This window comes from Eleginops maclovinus, chromosome 14 (genome assembly GCF_036324505.1).
Source record: "Eleginops maclovinus isolate JMC-PN-2008 ecotype Puerto Natales chromosome 14, JC_Emac_rtc_rv5, whole genome shotgun sequence".
Lineage (NCBI taxonomy): Eukaryota > Metazoa > Chordata > Actinopteri > Perciformes > Eleginopidae > Eleginops > Eleginops maclovinus.
The window spans coordinates 3468400-3488084 of record NC_086362.1 but is presented as its reverse complement, the minus strand read 5'-3'; the positions used below and the strand labels follow the sequence as shown (position 1 = coordinate 3488084).

General features: G+C 40.0%; 2 protein-coding genes across 2 annotated transcripts; one reads left to right on the top strand and one right to left on the bottom strand.

Annotated features, from left to right (window-relative positions):
• LOC134875800 (ras-related protein Rab-39B) lies at positions 1 to 12829 on the bottom strand. The gene is made up of 4 exons (XM_063900455.1): positions 12443 to 12829; positions 10049 to 10327; positions 5210 to 5390; positions 1 to 4390 (listed from the first exon to the last, which is right to left on the bottom strand). Exons 2-4 carry the CDS (start codon positions 10261 to 10263, stop codon positions 4145 to 4147), a joined length of 642 nt encoding a protein of 213 aa, XP_063756525.1. The 5' UTR covers positions 10264 to 10327; positions 12443 to 12829; the 3' UTR covers positions 1 to 4144.
• Positions 12830 to 13658: 829 nt separating this feature from the next.
• Positions 13659 to 19685, top strand: zgc:162171 (uncharacterized protein LOC565931 homolog). Its single transcript, XM_063901338.1, has 4 exons — positions 13659 to 14303; positions 15914 to 16044; positions 17474 to 17623; positions 18922 to 19685. Exons 1-4 carry the CDS (start codon positions 14111 to 14113, stop codon positions 19132 to 19134), a joined length of 687 nt encoding a protein of 228 aa, XP_063757408.1. The 5' UTR covers positions 13659 to 14110; the 3' UTR covers positions 19135 to 19685.

Here is a 19685-nt window from a genome sequence, read left to right as displayed (position 1 = left end):
TTGTTTTTCCAGTCACATTTTATTTATTTTTTAGTACATTTCAGTTTGTTGAGAGATAACTAAGAGCAGAACAAGAGACTGTCCGATGTCACCCAGCAGGATTGAGGACAGTGATACAGTATCGTCTGTACATCTCAGAGGGGTGAAAAAGGTGAGTTTTTGTTGTACCACGGCTCCTGTGAGAAGAAGGGTCACACTGAGGGCATGTAATAGCTGTTGACACCCAACAGATTCATGCTTTGGATGGCAAGGCCGACCAATTTATGACATGTAGGCTATGTCACAGCGGCAGGGTAGAAAAGACATCTACAGGTCAACGGTTGTTCCCTTCATCCCCTTTTAATCATTATATCTATGTCAAATAAAAGAGTGATTTGGAAAGCCATGAGTCGTTGCATGTGCAAAATGTTTTTAGAAAATATTGAGATTAATTTCCCATTCCTCTTAATTTCCTTTTAAATCATGGACATTAAACAGGGCAAACAAATAATGGCTTTAAAGAATTTGACGATGGGTACAGATTATTATGTCTTGCCTAGCATCAGTCTGCTAGAGTATTTTAGCACAAAAATAGGGTAGCAAATAAGTGTTTTGGGCCACAAACAGTAACTTCATAGAGTCTTGAATAGCAACGCTGCTAGCTGGATTTTAGTATGTTTTGGAGGAGCAAGGCCAACCGTTTTACCCCGTTTACACCTTTATTGCTAGGCTAACTGTCTGCTAGCTTTAGCTTCATTTTCATCACACGGATTAACCCCAGTTTGTGCTTCTTTTGAATAAACATTAACATCAAATAAAGTCACAGAGGTAACCTTAGCTAAGCCTTTTAAATAAAATCTAACAAGATTCCACGAGGGACACAACTCAGGACTGACGTGTGTTATAAAAATTAGGCTACAGCTAGCAGCTAGTTAGCGTAGTTTAGCACGATGACTGGAAACGGGGGTAAACTGCCATTTTCGATCCAAAAATCTGAAACTATCTACCTATGACTTTATAAAGTAACTTCACTTGGGCTTTTAATATTCCAGCACAGTATTCCCCTTCACAACAAAGATATACTGTTGTTACATCTAGTTTTGTTAGTACAGATTTAACAAAAAAACAAAATGCTAAATCCTGATATGACTGACTCTCTATACATTTGACTGTAATTATAGTTAAGAGACCTGTTAACTTGACATGTTTACTAAGTTAAGCAGTCATGTGTATTGTGTGCATGAAAGCAGCCTCAGTTGGATCCTGGCTGAGAACAGTGCAGTGCCAGTAAATCACCCTGTGCAGTGAAAAGAGCCAAGAAGCAGATTGCTTTACCGTCGATCATAGCACTGCTATCATACAAACGCCTCCCTTCAACGTGACCTTGCTTGATCCCTTTGGGCGACTTTTGTCAGCAATTCTGAATTTTCTCATCTTTTGTTTGCACCAAACTAAGATCAATAAAAGACTGAGGCGTCTAAGAAAACAACTTGATGGAGTGGACTGCTGCTTTCATGTTCAGAAACCTCACTGACTTACTGAAAGGAAACAGACTTGCTTTACTCGCAGACTGTATTGTCATGTGAGGCAAAAGACATGGACAGACACTAGCAGACAGAAGCAGCTTCTGGGAAAGAAGTATTTAAGCGTTTAATTGCTGGCTGCTTGTTTCACACACTGATCGAATTGGGTTTTACTAGAATCAGCTGCTCCAGGGATAACCTGACTTCTCTTTACTTAAATAGTGTCTGACTTTTTCTTCCATTATCCAGTCAATATGACACCAGGAAACAATACACAGATGTGTTGATTACAATCGTTTCAACAGTGAACCAAGAAAAAAAAGCCCTTTTTTTTAAAGATCTGACAGGATTTCAATATTTTCAAAAGTCATGGAGTTTGATATTATAATTTTGGTCTAGAAACATGAGAGACAGATTAGGAAATGGGCCTCAATCAAGCATTTCTTCACTTCACAGTTCCTTAAAAGCCATTCAGGATGATTTTTATATTGCATCCCTTAATAAGACTCTTTTTTTTTTAGTGTTGCCTCATTATGTATTCATTTTGTGCGTTATGACGGCAAATTTTAACCCCAAATTCAAGACTCATGAATAAAAGGAAATACTATTAGAACACAAACAATTTAATATGAGAATTATTATCAAACTGATAAGGGAACAGAATATTTGTTAGGGATTTCAGAGAGGACTCAAGAGTGTTTTATTGCAGGTATTTTAAGGAGTGGTTGGTTGATGATGATACAGCAAACTGTTTATAATGGAAAAATGATCTTCAGTGGCATCCGGGAGATTGTGTATGTATTATTATTTCTGGAATTAATTTGAAGATCGATTACTTACATTTGTCTTATGTCAGGAATCATTGCACTCCAAGAAATTGGGGAGGGGTTGGACTACTTTTCTCAAAGCTTTTGTAAGACATACAGGGTAAGTTTGTAAGGTTTTGCGTTCGACTTGTTCACACATTTCTTATGTGACCAACGTCACCTTATCCCCCGCTGATACATTCATGTAAAAATATAAAGCAGAAGACTTAAGAGACGTGTAAAAAGAAGGCATACAGTGTGAGAAAATGTCACGGTAACATATATAATAGAGAACATAGCAAGGATAGTTAGAAAACAAAATGCTTATCCAATCATGAAAACTAAAATTGGCTAAATAAAAAGATAGACTGCAGAAATTCCGATGTACATCCAGGTGCTTAAGGTAGATATGGTACATTTAATTGCTAAAAATGCTGTAAGTCGTCATTGTTTAAATTAAATGTATATGTAAATCTACGTTGATGTGGCTCACTAAAACATGGATGTGTGTAAATTCGGTTATCACCAAGCTAAGCGATCCGAACAAAACACATGTAGTTTCAAGGTGTTAGTCGGAAAATGTAACTGCGCAAAATTGTTGCGTTTAAATGTATTGAAATGAAAATAAAGGTTTCTGATATTGACTTGCACAAACACACAAAAAAGGCATGTAAACCACTTAGTCAGGACAAAGTTTAACCTCGTAATTTCCCTGCTCCTGGATCTCTTTCTAAGTCGATTTAAAGCCCGCTAATTGGACATTCTTTGCCTGATTATATTGCCTGTATGCGTGCATTGTGGATATTGTGGCCCTTGTTGTGTGGAGTCCATGGTCTGGTCCGTCTCGTTGCTTTCAAGGAATAAATGATCTCCGTTGTGTGTATCTGTAGTCCCGAACGAGGCCCCACAGTTAAGTTGGACCTGGCTGTTAAAGTGCTTTCTGGCTCCAACACTCCTATAAGTCCATCTTAGCAAGTCCCCCAGTTGAAGGCAGACAATGAGGCGTAAGTTAGTCCACCTCGGTCTGTTTAGCTGTACACCGAGCTTGTCTTATCCTGCTTAAGGAGTCCATTAGGAACTGGATGGGCGACAGAGTTTTATTATAGTGCGGTATTTAGCAGAATGATATTGGATATTACCATGAAGTCAATGTCATTGAGCTCACAGGAGGCCTTAATTGCTTCAAAGAGATATAGTGTTCCCAGCTCCAGGAAAGGAAATCCCTCATTAAACGTAGGCCCTACAGGACTCCTCCATTGACCCGATAGTGGAATGTGGAGCAAAATATCGGCACAAGAGGAACACCACTCTTGTTAACGAGGGATCTAAGGGTGCAGACTTAACTTTTCTAAAATAATATGTGCTCTGAGGATGTCGCAACCCCAACGTGAAGTGATCATTTCCTAAGTGATCATGTAATTGCATACTGGAGGAGAGTAGAAGATTAGTGGAAGGCGAGGTGAAGGTGAAAGAAAGATTAGTCTCATCGTATTTTGGCGCAAATGGATCCTCTTTCTAAGGCCTTTCTAAGGGAGAGATTCACAATGCCCAAACCATACACAAATCATTTGAGCCCTCGTGAGTAAATGAGAATCTGTTATCCTTCCTCTCCAAGAAAATGTATTCATATATGGGCTCAACACTTCCGCTGTCCACCCACGTTCAAGGAGTGCTTGTCTGGTTTTTACCTTTTATTGAAAGTCCTCAAACCTCCCCTTTCGTATCCAGTCTGAACTACAGAGGGTTACAGTCAGAGGGCTGACATCTCAGTCCACTCTCCTCTGAATCCTTCCCTGGACCCCTTCCCTCTTGTCACCTTCAGTTCCCAAAACCGGATCAACACAGACAGCGGCGATCGCTCTTGGTCACTTCCTCCGAGGAGTGAACCACATTGGGGACGAACCCGCTCTTGACGCCCTCCCAGCCCTCCTGGATGGTGATTTCTCCGGTCCGCACCAGGGCGAAGATGTCTCTGGTCAGCTCGGTGAAGGCGTGCTCCACGTTGATGGCGTCACGGGCCGAAGTCTCGACGTAGCGCATCCCGTACGCCCCCGCTAGCTTCTCTGCTTCTTGGCGAGTTACCTAGAAGATTAAATGAGATGAGATGAACTCTACCATATGGGAACTGGGCGGTCAAGAACCAGTAGATGTAACAAACGGGAAAGGAGATCACTAACTGTCTGTTCCAACAAAACAGTCCAGAGAACTAAGGAGCACCAGGAACCAAAAGCAGGATCTAAGGATGCTTTTAGATCCATGGATTGTTTGAGTTTGGGTTCTTTTCACACAAAGATTCAAGCAACTCTTAATGGATCAGTGAGAAACCCATAAAGAAGGCATTGAAGTAGGTCCCACCTGCCTATATTCCAAGAATGCTACATACTTGTTGCTTCTCGTGGCCAGAACTAATTCATCGATGTCTGTTAATCTGCATTTCAATAGGCAAAATGCACCTTGGTATAGGAGCTTTTTTCGGCTCGAACTCGCAAAGTGTACGTTATAATTGGATCCCATTCTCAACACAAACAAACTGCCCAAGAATTGTGTGTGACTGGACACAGACTAGTTCCCAAACTGTACACAATGTATGACCTTTTAGATTTGAATGCCGCTGAAACGCTGCATTATGAGTTTGGACTCACTGTTCTTCACAGCGTTTTGCAGTATCATCCAAGTCTTACTTTCAATAGTGTTATTTTTGCTTTCTGTCTGTCAGCTGCCCCAAGAGAACTGAACAAAGACGACTTGCCTTTGATCCAAATGTTAGCTGATCTAATTCTGAACACAAGGTTATTTTTACTGCTGCACACTTTAGTAAATAAGTGTTACATAACATCCAAAACAGCCACTATCCCCAGCAACTCAAGCCCTATTAACATTGTTTTGTCCACTTTTACACACCTGGCGCTGTGCCTCCAGGTCACACTTGTGGCCGACCAATAGGAAGACGATGCTGTGCGGCTGGACGTGGCTGCGTGCCTCTTCGAGCCAATCGTGGACGTTCTGGAAGGAGCGACGGTTTGTGATGTCGAACAGGAGGAGCCCGCCCACAGAGTTACGGTAGTACGCCCTGGTGATAGACCTGCAGGGGTTGCAAAAAGGAGGAGGAAGGTAAAGACACTGGACACATAGGGAGGAGCTCGGCACAAGATATACAGGTGTCCTAGTATTTAGTACTAAAACGTAGGATCAACGTTACTTTAATGGAACCCTATTAAGTCTATACTTTGACACACAAGACAGTTGTTAGATGTAGGCTTGTAGTGTTTGTATTTTCAAACTGTTTTCATTTAGCTGTGCATGCTAACGTTTGCAGGAAACAGTAGACAAACACGCAGATACCTGAACCCTTTCTGCCACTTATGCTCTAAGGGTTTTTGTTTTTGGGAAGGCTTTTATCTTTGTTTAGGACGTGGATAACAAGAGATAAAGCACATCGAGTGAAAGGGATGATAAAAAAAAACGATAAAACCACAGGGGGAAAAGCTTCTCCGAGCGAAAAACAGATGTCAGGAGGTGTGAAGGACAGAAAAAGAAGCAGAAGTGATGGAGGTGTCGGGTGGAGGAGCTGAGAAGTTGGGAATAAATGAGATGAAGGGGAGATGTTGTCGACAGTGAGTGTGAACGATAACGCTTTAAATGAGAATCTAGTTATTTTCATAGATTATACGACAATTTTGGTTTGTTTTAATGATTAAAAATAGACGGTCTTCATGTTGGAGCGAGAAAGTATGTGTTCTTGAAGAGTCTACCTACTTATATTCTGACTACTGGCCCTTCTACAGTTACTTAAAACAACAGTTTTTATTTATTTATGCGGTTTTGAACGCACTTTTTGTGTCTCTTAGTAGCATTGACTACAACTGAATACCAAATGGAACAAATCAGCACTGCCTATAATGAATAACTGTGCAAGCATTGTTAACTCGCGTCAGTATCAATATCAACCTTTAAAAAGCTATTATCCGTCGAGCCTTTGGGAGATACTCGAATGATGGTGTTTGATTTTACAGAACCAACACTGCAGCCCGACTGGGAGGAGAATAGCTGCGAGATATTGACAGGATGTGACACCCTGCATGCAAACAAACGCACACCAACCCCCTTGTGATGCATCTATCTTCCCACAGTGTCCTCGCAGACAGGAAGGAGAGACGTGTCATGAAAGAGGAAGAGGGGAGGAAGAGGGGGGGATTAGTTGACGGAGAAAATACAGTAAGAGACGAGAAGTAGGTGGAAAGATTTCCAAGGCGGCGAGTGAGTCATGTGATCCAAAATGCTGAAACGCACATATATTTATCTATGCAAGGAAGGAACCACGCAGATACAAAATAATGACTAAGATGATTTTGGGATGAGGTGGATTTACACAAGAGGCTGTACGGTTATTCATAGGAGCAGGAATAAATCCACTACAGCAGCCGCAGAAAGATCCCTTCTGGAACATAAATACTTTCCTCTTTATGAAACCCTCTTTATTAGTCACATACATGCACACAGCAGAGCACACACAGTGAAATTGGTCCTCTGCATTTAACCCATCCTAGTACTTGTAATGGCTTCAGTGCATGAGTTAAAATGTAAACCTTAATGCAGTCATGGCAGTATAAGTTCTGGAAGCTTAGATCCAAAATAATTCTACATGACATATATGATGAGACACAGATGGTACTATTTATGACACATTTAAGTAAAAATCCCTGTATTTTTTTAAAGGCCTCCCTCGACGAAAAAGCAGTGGGATTTTTCCACTGTTTTTGTGGCAAACACACATTTATGACAGTTACATGTATGGTTGTAGCAGGATAATCTCCACATAGTAACACCACTTGTATAATAGTTGAATTAAATAGCCCATGCCAGATAAATATAGCTAACATAATGCTATGAACTTCATGATGGTCGCGTAGACTGCGCTTCACCACCGCTAAGCTAAAGGTGGCTAACGTTCGACGTGTTGTGACGATGTAACATTTTCAGGCATTCTCTAGTGGGGTATTTACTGACATATTTAATGTTGTAAAACTAAATGTAACCACAGATTTCACATCTAACCGAAAATATATCCAGAAAAACAATAGCTTCAGCACCAGGGAACCAGAAAGTGCTAAAATGCTAACTCATTGCCTGGTTTAGGACTCATTCCTGCACTACTCCATTGAACATAAGTTGGTTTTATTCTATGTTTTTGTAACCGTCCACAAGAAGATCAATGTGTTCGTTATTCTCTCTGTACTTCTTATGCAGCCTGAGCGCCATACATCTTTAAAACGTCTCCAAAATATAACGTTTGATGTTCTCAAATCGCTGAATAATTTCAAAAAACATCCGATTTAGTTGATGTTTAAATCATGTCTGGGGCACATTTATATCTGATGCGTCCTTCGGTCTCGGGAGGGGAGGGGGGTGGATGTGTCACTGTTGCCATGGAGACACTAATCATGCTGACAGGTGAGACCAGTTCCCTTCTGTCAGCGTGATGAGTGTGAGTGTGTGTGTGTGTGTGTGGGTGTGCATGAATGTGTGAAGATGCATTTTAGATAAGACACACAACTTTATGTGTTACCCTTGGTTATAGGGTTCAGGGATCCTTTAAAGGGCGTACAGATGCACTCTGATGACTACATTTACTCAAGTTTTATATTTGTTCAGTTCTTCTGATACTTCATTTGGCAGCATCGACATTGACAACTGCAAATTATGTGTCAAATCATTTCTCTGAAAGACAGATTGTGGTGCTGCAGAGATATACCTGCCTTCAAATCATATACTATAGTCTTGAATAAAAAAAACCACTTAATTTGAATTGTGGAGGGCACTAAAGAAACCATAAGTTTCAATCTTAATTAAACACAGAGCAGTACATGCAGGATAGTCTAGTAAATAAGGAATGATTTTGGACATATAGTGCGTTTGATTCCCTATCTTTGCACCTGTTAAGTGGGATAATATTGTCCTTGTTAGTGCATGGCAGCTGCATATGTGGATAATTTCCATCTTAATTCTGCGTGCTTTCAATTTAAGCAAAGATTTAGTCAGCTTTTATGAGTGGAAACATCTGCAAGGGTGTGCAGAGCGCCTAGTCGCTGTATAATTATGATATATATGATTATAAATGCTGTACTAATGGTGTCTATCTGTCCTGAGATGATGACATAATGGTATCCTTCTTAAAATGTCGTTAACACCACATGAAAATACCTTCAACAGTGTGAAAAAACAGGATCATTGTAGAGGCAGAATCACTCTTAATTTGAGCTATTAGGAGCACTTATGAATTAGAAACAACCCCTCCAGCAGTTTTCTCTGCCAATATCACCAAGAAGCTCTTTTGAATAACTGCTCTCTCCTTTTATCTAGCCAAACAAATTATTCACAGGTAGCTTTTCGAGTTTCAAGACCTCGAGGCTACGTCGTTTGAATAGGAAGCGTCTACTATCATTCAGTAATGATCGTCCATTCTTTTAAACGTGGCGTGTATCTTTTGAACTTGGATTCAAACTACCAATTTATTTTATGTCTTTGAATAATGAAGCATAGACAATTCCTTTTCTATTGATTGATATTTCAAATGTGATTCCTGCTATAGGAATCTACTAAAATGGTGTCTATCTATCTGATCCAACATCTAACCTTTGTAAAGTCGTATTATTCATTAATCTCTATAAATCTTTTTACTTCAGCAAAGAGTTTAGAGGTCAGCTAAGTGTCTTTCTACTTCTCAGTTGTGTAAAAATAAGCTGTATTCCAATTAAATATCCAAAAAGCAGAATTAAGAGGTGAACCACAATTTCCTTATCTGTGTTTCTAGTTGTGATTCTACTTTTCCCAGAGATCACGTGTGTACTTTGAACTCTCTTGACGTGATTTCTGTGAATTTTTCTGCTAAAAATGTCTGAGTTTCGTTTTTTCTAGGTCAGTCAGCTTCCCAGTTCTTCTCTCTGTGTACTTACTGTAAAAATACCACGTAACCATAACTTCCTATTGTGCAAGAAATGACAAAAGAAGTCGTAAAGATCGATCTGATTTTCGTTCTTAAGCAGTTTATCAACAAGCCTCTTAAAAGTGCTAAAGTTTAAGAGCCTTATAATCTATTAAGGACTTTCATACAACACAATCAAACTTTATTTAAATATCTGCTTTTTTTAAAATTAGAAGTAGACTTTCTTTGTTACTGGTGCTTTTACCTAAGTATCTGTGTACTTATTTCCCTTTTTGCTTCTACGTTTTATCTGAAAATGTAGCCCTAGAGGCACACAGTGGTCACTTACATGTCTTATAGAAATATTGTGATTTAAAATGCATGCTGTAGTACACTATACAAACTCAGTATGAACATAGTTTCTTGGGAGAACACCCAGCTGACAAACGGGTGCTCATTGTGTTTCTATCAAGTCTTCCAACACATTATAATGTAGATACGCATCTTTAAAGCCATGGGAGTTTCCTAACATCTGAACAAATCCTAATTAAGAACCTTTATATAAAGAATCACACGTTTACTTTTCACTTTAGGTGAATTTAGTTAAAAATACGATGGCAGAATGCACTGTTTTTAACTTAAACCGGAGAGTTTTAACAGTGTAGCACTCTTACTTTCACTTTTGCTGCCATGTTTTATATAACATAAAGGGCAAAGGGGCTAACAGGTGCAACACATCGCATATTAAAGTAACTTCATGATTTAAAACCGAGTAATGCCGTGTAATGAACCCGGTAAAAGCATATATATTTCCCCACCTGAAGCGCTCCTGCCCCGCGGTGTCCCAGATCTGCAGCTTGATCCTCTTGCCGGGCTCGATCTCCACCAGGCGGGAGAAGAAGTCCACGCCGACCGTGGGGTCCGAAACCTGGGCGAAGCGACCCTCCGTGAAGCGGCGGATCAGACACGACTTGCCCACCGTGGAGTCCCCGATGACGATCAGCCGGAACTGGTACAGCCAGATGGCCTCCATGACTGGCTGTCTGTCGCTCTCCGGTCGGTCTGCTCAGGTGAGAGCGGGTTTGGAGGCGGTGCGTCTGCACAGCAGAGAGTTGGATTATAACTCCAAATCCATAATGTATCCTATATTTATTTCCAGTACATTTTAAGTCCCACGCTCCTCCAATAATTGAACATGCAGTAAGACATAAAATAAATAAGAGTGCAAACATTTAGAAACTTTCTACATGTAAAATAAGATAAAACAGGAAGTAGAATTAAATACTAGCCCCACAGTTTATTGTAATAATGTATAACTATGGGTATGTGTGCTACAAACATCTTAGTGATGGCTAAAATAATCCTCATATTAAATAACAAGCATTTCTTAGTGGTGGAAAATAGGTAGTTTACTGAATTACTACTTAAGTACTGTTTTGAGTACTTCCACGTTATTTAACTTCTATTTTTAGAGGAACATATTATAAATTGTTATATTGCCTGCATTAATATAATTGTATGTTATTAATACAATATGGAAATCAATTAATAGGCTAAATTGCCATGTTTTATTATGGGGTTAGATATAGGAATACCAATTAACCCCACATCTGCTGGAGGCAATAATAAATGAATGTAATGCACCCAGTAATACAATATTGCTTATATTGTTCTGAAGTGGGCCAGTTTCTTTATGACTACGTGTGCTACTGATTCTGAGATGTATCTATATCCTTTAACCGTTGTATAATAGCAGTATCATCATCAAGAATATTTAAGAAAGCCCTAAATGTTATACTAGAGACCAGTATGCCTTAGGTACTGTTCCACGGTTTCATCTCTACTTTTGTTAACCTTACTTATTATGCGCTATCAGTACTCGATGTATGGTACTTAACATTAGGGGCTTAATGAGTACAAACACCTCAAATGAATGTAAATGAAATATATTCCTGGCTGCACCAACTCTGCCTTCCTGATCTATGACCCTTTAATTGGCTATTTGCCAAAACTACACACACACACTACACACACACATAACCGCTTCATTGTGTTCAGTGCGTTATTCAATCAAAACCACGAGTATGAGAGAAAATCCTCTTATGCTTTTCTCCTCACTCGATGGCGTCAAGTGATATTTTAACAAGCCTGATTTCTGGATTATTGGCTGCAGCCTAATGTCCTTTTTTACACGGGGCGCTGGCATTTCAATGTGTGACCTTCTATTAATCAGAAAGACCTCTAATATAACATAAACTGCTAGCTTTTTTTTACATATTGGGACCACAGGAGCTTTATGTTTGCCAGTACCTAATTGTTACTACAACACTTCAGTTCAAAACCAGACACAGTTTTTAAGTCTTTCTACTTTTAGTTTTATTCATTTCGCTTCATTTCAAAGATGTTGTACTTTATAACTCAAGTTTGTGTGGTCCCTTACATACTTAACTGAGTATTTCTACTCTGTGCTACTTTTCTTTTCTATTCCACTACATCTCACAGGTAAATACACTTATTTTAACTCCACACATGTATTTTAAAATGTACTATAACACACAGCATGCAGCAACATACTATCAATCCACCAAGTATTGTCCAAAGTATTGATGAACTTCAACATAAAAATGTCATTTTTGTACCTATTATATATCTTACAGCACAGTAGCAGACCGTGGCCAGACACATGCACCCCCCCCCTCCTGTCTCTGGTTGCGTAGCTCGGTCGGTATGCAAACATTAGAGACTGAATCCCCAGAGAGCTGCAGCCTGTGGGCTCTCACACCGGATGTGATGTTGGGGGGTGATTTAGAGGTCCATCCCGGCACAGAGGGTATCACATATCCAACATTTAGACCTGTCCCCATTCTGAATATTAATATATCTCCATGTGGGACTTTATTTTGTCTAGTACTAGTTGAGATTTAGGGGGGGGGGGGTACCAAAAAGAAGGTACCAACTCAAATAAAAAGAATAAAACAACAGCCCAAATAATAGACCATTTAAAAGCAGTAACACGTACAATCTGCAAAGTGTGGAGGCCTTTCTAAATATAATTCATCTAATAAAGCGTCTACTACTGCAGGCTATTATTAGACCAGAGCACATAATGGTATGAAAACAGGTCTATATGCTTTCTTAAGATCACGTTTTACTTAATAGCATGATAAATAAGGGAAACAGAAGCCTTAAATGGTAAAACGAAAACAGCCTACTTGCAGCAGGAGTGGACTTTAGCCCAGATCGGTTCCTCTTCCGTTTCCTTTGCGCTTTTCAGGAGGCTGGTGTGGGCTCCATGGCGCCGAGCACTACTCCACAAAAACCTCGATGTTTGTCTCAGATCCTGCACACACACGCTAATGCACAGCAGGCCCTGGAGTCGGCACTGATTTCCTTGTTGATGTCAGGCCCGATCGAGAGCTGAGAAAGGAAAACGCATCCAGAGCAGGTGCAATAAAAACCGGATCTTGCGCTTTCGTTCCAGGAATACACCACCCAGAGATGTGCGTTTCCACACCGAGGAGCTGGGGTTTTTTGGGGGGGGTTGTCAGAGGGAATCCCGCGGTATCACTTGTGTGTTTGCTGTGTGTTTGTAGCGTTTGGCTGCTGATGAAATGGCAGCAGCAGCAGCAGCATCATATAGCCTGACTCATCCCGCATCAGTACCACTGCCGTAAAGCACCGTGCAGAGGCGCAACACTGAAGGAAAACCATGCACGGTGCTCATCGAGAAGAGAACAGTTTGTGTTAGGAAATTAAAGAAAAAACAAGGAATAATAAGACTACTTTGGGTGGTTTATTAGTATTGTTACTAGATTTTCTTAAATACTGGAATAAAAAAGGGAAATTCCTGCAGTATGATGTCCGGGACATAATGGCAAGGGTTACATTTTAATATGTATTTAAGTAAAGTAAATACATAACACTCATGGAAGCCTTACTTTGTTAATTACTATTATAATCTTGTTTTATGTTTGTATATTTTAGTACAACAAGAGCTGCACACTCACTGCTCCAGTGCGCTATGTGCGCATATCTCAGTGCGCAGACATGGAACTAGACGAGTTGCAGGCTGGGAGATGTAGTGTTTTCTCTCGTGTAGCCCTGAACTACATGTGAGTTTGTTGTAGTTTCTGCACGAAGGTCATAATTTCAATATGTTTTGGTTGAATTAGTTAATGTTTAAAGTTACTGTATGTTAGGTTGTTTTCATTTTTTAACTAAAGAATAATATGCTAATCCAAATCCTGGTTAGCCTTTGTTTATCAGACATTTCCAAGAAAAGTCCAGTCAAGATATAATCTTTCTTGTCTTTGTAATCGTTTACTTAAACGCAGACTCATATATGGGTTTGTGGCGTTGTTGTCGCTCGCACTCTCCAGCTGTCAGTCTCTCAGCACAGTTTGCTCTCTGGCAGCAAACCAAACAGCAGGAGACGTGCACACAGACCGCAGGCTGAGCAGATAACACTGAAGTGACTATCTCTCGCTTGGACAGGACACGACAGCAATTTCTCATTTTGCACTTTTTGCACTGTCACTTGACGACTTGCACGCGCTGTGCGATGAAAAAACGACTACTTGAACCACAGTTTTACAGTTTTTTGCATCTGCAGGACCCAAGACTAATTAATAGACTTAGAGAGTTATGAATTTATTTCCTGTCAACATTTTTATTTGCTAATATAATTTCTGCAAAATAGTTCCTTTTTGTCAAATTAGTTTTCATTGCAGCGTTAGATATTGCACGCAGTACTCGGTTTTGCAGCATCAGTGGATTGTTCTGCTGCCTCTCCGTGGCCAAACCCTCCTCCATGCGGAACCGGATAATTGGAGACATCGCCGTGCCATCCCACTTCGCGAGCGTCCTCGACCGGAGCAGTAATGCAGCAAGAGCGGCTGCTCAAAGTCCTGGTCATCGGCGATCTGGGAGTCGGTAAAACGTCCATCATCAAACGCTACGTGCACCAGGTGTTCTCCCAGCATTACCGCGCCACCATCGGGGTGGACTTCGCCCTGAAGTTACTGACCTGGGACCAGAGGACGGTGCTGCGGCTACAGCTGTGGGATATCGCTGGTGCGTAAAGCTGACTGTGGCTGCAAGTTATACAGGACTTAGTATATAAGCCAGAAAATCACCAGTATTTAAACACTGGGTTGTATTCAAACTTAGTTTCATGGCATACAGCAATGGTAAACTTACTCCAAATACACAGGGTTATAGGTTTTGTCAACGTTTAAGAAATTGGTATTAAGTATAACTTAACTAAGAGAATAATACACTGTCATTTACCACTCTTACAGTTGACGTATCAGCATGCAGCATGGTTTTACTAAATGAATCATACTTGTAGTTGCATAGATATTAAGTTTGCAGTGATATATGATAAAGAAAAAAGTCTTACATTTGAGAAGCAATACCCGTGGCACACATTTTTGACTATTTGCTTGAAATTGACCATTAACAACAAGAAACCTTTTGTGGATTTTGACGTAACTGTTCATACTCCTTGCAGACTCAGAACATGTATTTTTGCACATGGCACACATGTCAAAACGCATATTTTCTACTCAGGTAGCACAAATACATGACAAACACTTTTAACATAAGCTGATCCCACTTGTCAACATGCATAAGAGATCTTAAATTGAAGCTCTGACTCATCATGAATGCTTCTTTTGTCACCTGCTGGTGTTTAATCGAGTATCAACATTGAACTTTTCCAGTAAAATGCAACCAAGAAATACATATCCATTAGTCTGCATTTTCTCTCATGTTGGCTGCAGCTTGCTGACGTCATCCATCGATGATAATGCATGATATGAAAAGAGGACGCCTTGAGAATGTGGTTAACCTCAGCTTTTGCAGACATTTTAAAAAAAAGTTTACCCTCCATTAAACAATCATCTTTCAGACCAGCCATTTTTAAAGACAAGCTGCTTGTGTTCTGCCCGTAAAACCCACCATTCCTCCCTAATTGCATGTAATTGGATGTTGTCTCTTCCTCGTCTCTCAGCTGTTGCACACACTAGCTGAGCGTATGGGCGTTGAACATGCCCGCTGATAAGAACATTCATTTACATAAAGACTTCCATCTGCTGGACTTTACACCAGTAACCAGGAATGAATTCACACTGTAGTCATTGCATAGCGAGGCTGTTGAACACTGGTACATTATTCCCGTGCTTTAAAGTGATAATAGTGTCATTGTTTGGTGTTTGCATGTTTATTCCGATGTGTGAAATGAAAAACAATAAGCTTGCAGTGGAAAATTCTGACCGTACACATATGCATATTTACATGGTTTTTATCAAAAGTCTGACGCTCTCTCAGGAAAAGACATCATCTGCTCTCAAAGTCAGAGGCTGTTGTTTAAATGTTGTACCAGCTGTGTTTAGCTGTGTAGGTCATGTGCCATGTGTGTGAGTGTTTATCAGATGCTAACTTGCTGATTCACCACTTTATTAGGATCATGTGAAGGAAGTTAGGGACCAGGATTGCGGCTTATTCAGTTATACTGCACATGTGGTCACACACACACACACACACACACACACACACACACACACACACACACACACACACACACACACACACACACACACACACACACACACACACACACATACTTGCAGTACAGTACAAAAGATGCATTTTCTCAAGTTGTGTCATCTTTCTCTTATTAGGGCAGGAACGCTATGGCAACATGACCCGGGTGTACTACAGGGAGGCGGTCGGGGCCCTCGTTGTTTTCGACATGACGCGACTGTCTACGTTTCAGGCTGTCCTTAAATGGAAAGGAGACCTGGACTCGAAGGTAAATACAAATACGTTTTAACTGCTAAAAAACTTTAGTAACAAATTCCAAACATCACAATTCAATTCCAAAGATGAAAAAAGACACACAGATCAAGAATAATGCTGACTTTTCGCCAATTCTCAAAAAGAGTCCATTAGCCTACAAGCAAAATGTACCGTTTTTTTATTTAGTTATCTTTGCATGACCACATTTTGGACGTGATTCACTTTTCCAGGCTGGGATGCCTCTGGGCAGAAATCATTTTAAAAAACTGGAACAGGAAAGTGTGCAAACCATCCTGCTTCTTTACTATATGCACTCACCTGTTCCCATTCCTGCTTTACATACAGAATAATAACAGGTATTCTGATAAGCTGAAACCTCATTTAAAAAACCCATCATATGTTAATCAAACATTCACTTCCTGTAGTCTCCTTCCTCCGTGAGAGGTACCCCCAGACTCTTAGGTGTTTGATTAAAAAACAAACTGATTTTGGTGCCTAATTCCTTTATTCTAACACTGATGATGTGCTCTTTTGTAACATCATCTTCTCTCCGCTCTTCTTTTCGACTTCTGCTTCAGTCGTGACTAGCCGATAAACCAGGAAGTCTTTTAATATCCTCCACAGAGAAAATCAAGAACTAGTTTTACAGCATTTTGATCTGGAACAGGAAGCTTGTGTTGGATATTTATTTTCTTACAGTTGTGTTTTTCTTATGAATTTCATCTCAACAAGTCACTTCCCCTTACATGACTTTATTGTCCCTGCAAAGAAAACCTTACAAATGCAACAGAAAACACACACTACCTAAAAAGGCATGTAAAAATATCCATAACCCCCCCCACCTCTCCTTCCTCAATTAAAATAGTCCAGCCTCAAAAACACCAGAACTAATGGTGCATTCAGGGGCTTTTTATCAACTGGTAAAGTCAATAATTTACAGGCTTATCACCCAGGAAGCTGCTCTCAAACGACCAACACAGTTTAAACAAGTTTCTGGAGACCTGGGTGTACGCCAGTGTGCTCAGTTAATGTTAGTGGTTGAAAAGGTATTTCAAGCTGTAAAAAAAACAACAACTTCTGTATAAAATACTACATCTTTAAAATCCCAGTAAATCTTTTCTAAAAGTAGAAAATGGAGCAACACAATGGTTTTTGCAATGAACTGTAAAAATAAAAACAACTATAATTGCTTATATTTATCACTCATTATAATTACTGATGCATTAAGATCTTCATCATTTAACTACAACTCAACTCAACCCATAACAACCCATTGTAATCTATTGGATTTATTCTATTAAACATTATGTAGTGGAGAAGAGGTAGAAAAGGATCATAACACAGAAATACTAAGGTACAATTTTGAGTTACTTGCACTGAAATACTAGAGTAAGTGTACTTAGTTACTTTCCCCCACTGTTTGACACACCTGCTTCCTATAGGTCGCCTTGAACAACGGGACGCCGGTTCCTGTCGTCCTATTGGCCAACAAGTCGGACCAGCGGAGTCAGGGTCTGTGCCCCAAGCTGCCCAAACTGGAGAAGTTCTCCAGAGAGTACGGCTTCGTCGGCTGGTACGAAACCTCCGCCAAGGTAACACGTGACTGTTTGTGTGTTTTTGAGTCCTGCACATATATACACTCTGAAGTTTCTGTTGCTCTTGGCTTTGTGTTATTTTGTCTTCGTAAACAAACCATAATATACATTTTGTTGGTGTGTTTTCTTGTTAACCTTCTAATGAACACAATTGTAGAGCTTTAGACCTCTGAGGATCTGATTGACGCACACAAAGTTTGCCAGGTGAATAAAAGTCTGACACAATGTCCATTTATTTCCTTCACTGGTGTCCCTTTAACTAGCCTCATTTTCTTATTCACCATACATACAATTACGGTTCACACAATACCTTAAGCAAATGTTTGTAATCCAGTGTGTGTGTGTGTGTGTGTGTTCTCCGTGTGTGTGTGTGTGTGTTCTCCGTGTGTGTGTGTGTGTGTGTTCCTTCCGGCGGAACCTCTAACCACAAACATTGGTTCCTACCTTTATAGCCACAGTGTTAATTGGCTCCTAAAACAGTTGTAAAGCTATGCTGCGTGCTTTAGTTGCTAGCAGCAGACATTCATCCTCACACAGGAAGTAGCACATCAACACTTTAGAATAAAAGCTCAAATTTGCCCTCAGATAAACATTATGCTAAACATATCTCAAAGTCAGCTCACTTAACTCTAATTCATTTGTGTGAATACAAGCGACTCCCTCTTGTAGATGCTAATGCCAAATAAGCATCACTAAACTGGGAATATAATTCTAACCCAGAGACTTTTAGTGAAGTTAAACAGTTTGTGGACACGGAATTTATTTTTCTGCAAATGTTCTATTGGTTGATTTGATATTTTTTATCTAGTTCTTCAATTTATTTATATTGGGAGCTATGATTGGAACTTTTCCTGATCTGCGCATTGTAAAACCTTTATAGCCTCAGACCTGTTCTTCAGAGAGAGGACTTTTTATTTCACAGGGAATTAATCAAAGAGATAAAACTGAAGTACAATAATAAAACAAATATTTAAAAGCAGCAAATAATTTCAATTTCCAGGTACTTTTACCAATTTTCGCTCCTATTGGCTAGCGCTTCCAACACATTGTACGTGATAGGCTAAGGGGCGGGACATCTCTAAGCGGTTGATCAACCACAACAGAGCCGGCCAGCTAACCAATCAGAGCAGACTGGGCTCTGGTTTCAGACAGAGGGTGAAAAGAGGAGCTGCAGCACAGGCAGTATGAGGACAATAAAGAGCTTTCTGAACATTAAAGCATGGAGAGAGTAGAGGCCAAACATACTGTGGATAATAGGGTCCCTTTAACCCTTCCCCACCGCCCTCTCCCTGCAGGACAACACCAACATCGACGCCGCCATCACTTGTTTGGTGAAGAGCATCATGAGTGCGGAGGAGGAGAAAGCCTCCGCCGGGAAAACTGAACCTGAAGGCAACGTCTTGGTTCTGCCTCGCTTCGACTACAACACCAAAGAGAAGCCACTCAGCAAGTGTTCGGGATGCTCCTCGATCAAAACCAGAGACAACGACTCAAGGAGGGACGACTGAAGCAAAAGACTGAACGTTATTTTGTTGAAGGGTTATTAAGTTATAAAGATCCAGTCTCTGCCTCCCTTTATCCCCACAAAGCACCTTTTCAGAGTGGAATCAGTTGGGATTTTTCTGAGAAATCAATTAAAGATAACGTTATTATTCTATTTTCATAACAGAAACGGAGACATATTTTTTCCACTGCTGAAAAAAGCCTTTCTTTTGAAAATGATAGAAAAATGTACTCCTAAAAAAGTGTTTATAAAGATATTTAAATATTTTGTATATAGCACAGCAACATGTCTAATGTTTGAGACTGGTGGATTTGTTATGTAATGACATGTATGGATCAATCCAATGATTAACAGATACAAAATTACATGATTAATCGTTTTCCATTCATAAAAAGCTCTTTTAATTCGTCACACATCTTCTTTTTCTTGTCTAAACACTTCCCACCTCTACTTTTCTATCTATTTTGTATATTATTTGATGCAAATGTTGTAAAAATGCATGCTTTTCTTTGGTTTTAATGCAAAATGCGTTTAAATGATGTGTACAAAAACCTA